Source organism: Geospiza fortis, unplaced genomic scaffold (genome assembly GCF_000277835.1).
Source record: "Geospiza fortis unplaced genomic scaffold, GeoFor_1.0 scaffold614, whole genome shotgun sequence".
NCBI classification, from domain to species: Eukaryota; Metazoa; Chordata; class Aves; order Passeriformes; family Thraupidae; genus Geospiza; species Geospiza fortis.
Window position 1 is genome coordinate 1090793 of NW_005054488.1, and position 6000 is coordinate 1096792.

Consider the following 6000-nt stretch of genomic DNA (forward strand, 5'->3'; position numbering starts at 1 on the left):
GTTCTGGAGTGACTTTGGCATCTTACAGCCTTTTTGGCATCTCACTGTAGCTGCTAAACTGGATGGTCACAGTCACTCAAGGACCACAGAGCAGCTGAACACACCCACAGAGACTCAGGCATGCAGGACCTGCATCATTTTGTGAGAAATCTCTGCACTCACAAGATGAAAGACCAGGGAAAGGCATTAGATAACCTGCACCCAATATGCTCTTTTCATAGATCTTAATATGCAATTAAATTTTAAAGTTACAATTTTGTGTTTATTTACAAACGACACAGTAGTTATAGGGAGCCTTTAAGAGAAATTGTTGAGAATCTACTGATTTAAGAGTTAGCTGCTCTAATTTTACTGGTGGTTTCCTCACCTATAAATCTCTAATAACTTTCACAGTGCCAGCACTGGCAAAGGAAGAATGATATTGCAAAACATCTAGATACTAGATTGTTGGGTAAGCTCCGAGATACATTTCCACACTATAAACATTTAATGAGATTTGTTCCCACCAGACTATTTACTGCATCAATCTATTTCATGGCACTGTATTTGCAACAAGAAGATAGAGCAAAGGTTATTTCAGGTCCTTAGCCAACAGAACTTTCTGTAAAGCAAGAAAAGTGTAACCATGTAACTCATAAAATCATTTCTGAAGTTAAATGCTCTATAAATTGGGCTTTATCTAACTCACACAGCTTCAATTCCCATTTGTGCTACCCAGGTAAAAATATATTTACAACTTGATAACCAAACAGCTTTTTACAACCATCAGACTTCTATGTTCTTACATTTCCAAGTAAAAACAAATTCAATTCAAAATACTTTTTTTACCCATTTTGTGTACATCAAAAATTTCAAATTTTAGAACAAAAATAAGCATTACTGCATTTTTAAATAGTACTGCTTACACGGAGTCAGATTAATTCATCTGCAGTAACAAAATGCACTTCTTTCGGCATTTCTTTTTATTTTTAATTTTTAAGCAAACCAGGTAAATCCAGGGTCTCATATAAGGAATCTCATTTGTCATTCACAGCTACACTGTAACATGTTATGTATTACACTTACATGTTTCTTTTTACTTCCATTTATTAGGAAGATAGATTAGGAACTGTAATTTCAAAACCCGTAATGTGCAATTGCAGCCTGCTCCTCTGTGGGGAAAAACCTGTCTGCTTTGACTTTGAGCATGCCACAGAGGCCTTTTTTGATCAATAAACTGCCACTACAAAATCTGTGCCATATTTCAATGTATTTCTTTAATCTTCCTTTGAAATTTCTAGATAAAAATCTACTACCATCAGTCCTAACATCAGTTATCCTGAAAATGTGTCACAGTCTTAGCACTGAGATGGTGAGACCTGCTAACTCCAAGAATTCATGATCAAAACCACCCATATTTGCAAATGTGTTTAGAAACATACATTCCTTGTGTTGATCTGGGCCTACATCAGTTACACCCCATGAAGATCATGGTCTGTAGCCTCACCTACAGGAGATCTTTCACCATTTCTGGCAGGACAATGGAAAATAACGCTGGTGAGAGCCAGAGCAGCCCTGAGAAAAAGGAAAAACTCCATAGAAAAGCTTCAGATGAGATCAGGAATGGAGAAAGTGCTGCCTTTCTCCAAGTATTTGCTTCAATAATGGAAGCAGAAATGCAGAGGTGGTGAAAGCATATTGCCTATGTTGCTTTATTTAATGATAAGCAGCAAATATAATGAGGTTTCTGAATTGCTCGATTATACAAATTACAGAATGATCCCACTGATGCATTGTGGAGACAAGGACTCAGCTTGCAGGGCAGCAGCTCAAATGCAGCCAAGGCAGCAGTGGGCATTGCCAGCTGAGAATCACTTCTGGGCACACTGAACTCCTGGGCTCTGCCCACTTCCTGCAGGATGTGTCTGTCTCCAGCAGCAGTGACACAACTGGAGCTGACTCTGCCCTCTGCTCCAAGGGAGCCAAACACTGCACACACATGAAGCCTTAATTCCAAACTCCTCTGAAGAAAATTTCATTTCAATGAACCATCTCAATGAAATCATTTCAAGTGATACTACTTAGACTAGGACTAAGCAGAGTAACAATCTTTAATGCCTTCAGGCTCATCATTTATGATACCAATAGTTATTAAAAAATTTAAAAACTTTTTCCAAAAATACTGTAATCTCACATGTTTACGTACCTCAAGCTCATCAAGTGCACTTCCAAGAGTAGCTGTGCGAGATGCAGGTTGCTCCACTTTATTTCCAACTCCTTGGGAAGCATTAGAAATTACATTGAGAGCATTCTGTATTTCATTGCAAATTGAATCCTTGCTGGCTGTAAGGGATGCAACATCTGAATGTTCCAAACAAGCTGAACATATTGAATGTAGGAATGCAGAATTTTCCTTCAGGGATACACGTGCTGCAGCAATTTCATCTCGCTGATTGCTAGATTTCAAATCCTGCCAGCAAAAAAACACGCTGTTTATTTCCAAAAGCACTCCAAAACTGACACATATAAACATTTTTTCATTTCTATCTCTACCCTGCTTAAGGAAACATCAGCTTAAATTCATCAAAGTTTGTAAAACAGACTGTACCGATAGTTACAACTGAATCATCACTACCTCATGAGAAATGAACAAAGTATGTGTAAAACAACCACCATTTCTAGTGGGTCTTACAACCAGCACTACGAACTGTGATTTGTTTGTTTTTAAGCAGTTTTCCTCTAAGAAAATTGCCTGGAAATTAGCTGTCTTTCCTCCTAGCCATGTCTTTCCTCGGTGGCAATAGAGAAGGACAGAGGTGCACACAGAGTTAAGGCATTCTGTAATTGTTGCATCTGAACAAATTCCCCGTGTTTGTTTCCCTGCCCCAGCAGCCTCTGTCTTGAGCACACTGCAGAAAGGAACAGCAGGCCAGGGATACCAATCCTGCACTCCCGAGCAAGGGGAAGCATGGAAGGTGTGGAAATAAAAAACCTGCTTGAGAGAAGCCACCTTGAGGCGCCTGAGGGGGCTGCTTCCCCTCTGTCCCTGCTGCCAAAGCACTCAAGGACCTTACCACACCCACCTTGTTCCTCCCTTCTCCACCAGACCTCCTTGAAACCCTACAGCCTCCCACCAGCAGAAACAAGGGACACCCAGAACTCCCCAGTCCCACTGAACTGGTTCCAGGAATCAATCATGGGCACTGTCATTGGGACAGCTGGAAGGACTGTGGAACAACCACAGAGTCGACATTGGGCTGTACGGAGCCTCCTGCCTCATCCTGTTTTACTACAGACATTTTCCCCTGCTTCTTCTGCACCATGTCCCTTTGAAAAGAAAATTAATCGATATTTGTGAAATGGCTTGGGTGAAGGAGACAGGTAAATTCAGGGGAAAAATAAAAAAAAGGAAAATAGCACATCTGAGCCTGTGGCACCAGATTCAAATGATGAGAAGAGGCACAATGAAGAATGAACAAGTAAATGCATACAGAACTTCTCACAGCCTGCCCACAGGCACTCTGAAGTCTAATTATTTTCCTTTGCATTGCATCAGGCTCTACATGCATTATTCACAAAAGCATCACAGTATCCACTTCTCACTGCATGAAGTTTTTAAGTTTATGGCTGTAGAGCATTTGATATTAAATGAACCAGCCCTGTATTTTTAAAATCTCATTTACTCCAATATATGCATAGGACATAGGATTGCATCTTACTTCCTCAGGCTAACTTAGAAATCTCAGGGATGTAACAAAAAAAACCCAAAAGCAAACAAAATGAAAGAGATGTAGTCTTAAGCAGGAGCAGACAACAGTTTAACCAAGTGATCATCTGAATCAGAAAACTGTGTTTTCTTTAGTGTATTAACACATCATGTATTTTTAAATTTTTAATACGCAAATATAGAAATGAATCACCACTGTGCAAGAATGATTTTATTGCCCAGTGTGCTCAAATCCAAATGCTACTGCATCTCCAACCTCAGTAAAGCAGCTGCAATTTGTCCAGTGTGCCGGACTTGCTCAGAAAAGAAATGTTATTTAAACACTGGCTCTGGTTCTAATTAGTGAATCTATCTTTCCTGCAATTATTACAAGACAGCAGACTGCCCTCTTTTCTCCTGTGCTACAAGGAAGCCACAGACGCAGAGATACAACGGAAAGTCAATGCAGCACTTCAGCCTAACTGGCTTCTATTATTAACCATTTCTTACTTTGCCACATCATATGCAAACAATCAACCCCAAATTTAAAAATTACTTTTTCCCTCTAAAACAGCCCTGTCTAACCAGGAGTGAGATGATCATAAGAAAACCAAAACTAGTAAACCAGTAGCACAAAGCCAGCAGTCAGTAACAATGTCTGGAAAGGCTCAGTAAATTAATGTTTGTTTCACACAATACTGTAGAGATATTCAGAGTCATGGCATTGATAAATTCTCCTAACAAAAGCCCCAGTTTTGTTCAGTAACATGTTAAATTAAAAAAAAAATGCTCAGACCCCTGAAATTCATCACTACTTTGTTGTTTAGCTGTGAGCTTGGAGAGCCCCCAAAGAAGCTGTAGAACTGTTACTCCTTTCCATATTGAGGAAACAATTATGCCTTGAGATTTTTCAGGATAAAAAGAAGAAATATCTGATAATCTTAGTCTAAGCTTTTGCATAAATGCACCAAAAAAAACCCCTAGGATTGAGTGAATTTGGTATCAAAGCTCTGCACATGTGGATTATCAGAATAATGAACTAGTTCTTTGTAGGAGGAAGTTAGTCTCTACCAATATCTGCAGTTCACCAAGCTACTTTACTCCACTTCAGGCTATTTTATTTTTTCTTCATGGTTTAGCACTTCCATCTTATTCCAACTTCTTTTTAGACTAGTGGACTATGTCTATACTGTACAGACATAAACTATGCTTTTCCACACTAAATCAGCTCTGTCATGTGAGACCAGCTGAGATTAAAGATAATCCCATTCCCAAACACTGCCAATCCAAGAGGCCCACTATAGACATTTCCCCAGGCTGCTGTCCCAGTCCTTCCAGGACATATTTCTGTGTCTTCCTTATACCTGGTTGTCCATGACAAGAATGGAAAATGAATGGATAAGCAGCAATTTCCAGCTGTGGATCGTTCCAGCTAAACCCAGTGAATGGACAAGACTTTTAAGAACTTGAAAAGTACCTTCATTATTAAGCTTTGACTGCACTACTCAATAAGGAGGAAAAAAAAGAGAAAAAAAAATGTTCTTTATCCCAAATAATACATCTAAGGTTTGACAGCTCAATACACTGGGAAGGCAGCTCCTGCTCACTGAGCATTCCCATCTGCACAGCTCACAGGGGCTGGGATCACCATGGGTACAAATCACACTGCTGGATTCTGCACCAGCTGCAGCTTCACTGTGCGCTGCAGTACCCAGCCTATCCCTGCAGAGACAGATGCTACTGAACCCAGTTCTGTAGCCAGGAAAAACACAGGCACACAAACTCCACAATTTCATGCTACTATAGAAATAGGGGACAAAAGCATTCATTTTTCATCACAGCTTAAACCTGGGCTTTAGCATTCAGCTTTCAGTCAGAGTGACTGCCAAATCGTGCATAGCTGCTGATTCAAAGACCATAATAAAGCTCAAACACTTCCAAGTGCATTCATGCACTGTTCATCTGGGCAAGGCTCCAGATGATATATTGTGTCGCCCTTTCCAGTGGAAGAAAGTATCTCACCAACAAAAGCAAGGTGAAAAACACCTGGGGGTGACACTGACAGTCGATGTCCCTCAGCTGTGTCACTTCTGCCGAGGGAATGCTGCTTTACACAGGTGTGAGAGCTCCCAGCCCGCAGGGCTCTGCCCAGCCTCAGCTGTGAGCTGCACCCACACCCAGCCCGGACCCTGCAGCCCCAGTTCCACATGGCCTGGCACCTCCAGTGCCTCCCCAAGCCATGCCACAGGGGTGCCAGGCTCCTGGCACCTTCAGTGCCCCTCCAAGCCATGCCACACGGGTGCCAGGCTCCTGCT

At 41.1% G+C, this 6000-nt stretch overlaps 1 protein-coding gene across 1 annotated transcript in view; it reads right to left on the reverse strand.

The window, feature by feature from the left end:
- The window catches only part of CTNNA3 (catenin alpha 3), a 417013-nt gene that overhangs the window by 339128 nt on the left and 71885 nt on the right, over positions 1-6000 (reverse strand). The window contains exon 6 of the mRNA XM_005428499.2: positions 2186-2449. Within this exon, the coding sequence (XP_005428556.2) occupies positions 2186-2449 (264 nt within the window). The remainder of the gene's footprint in view (positions 1-2185; positions 2450-6000) is intronic.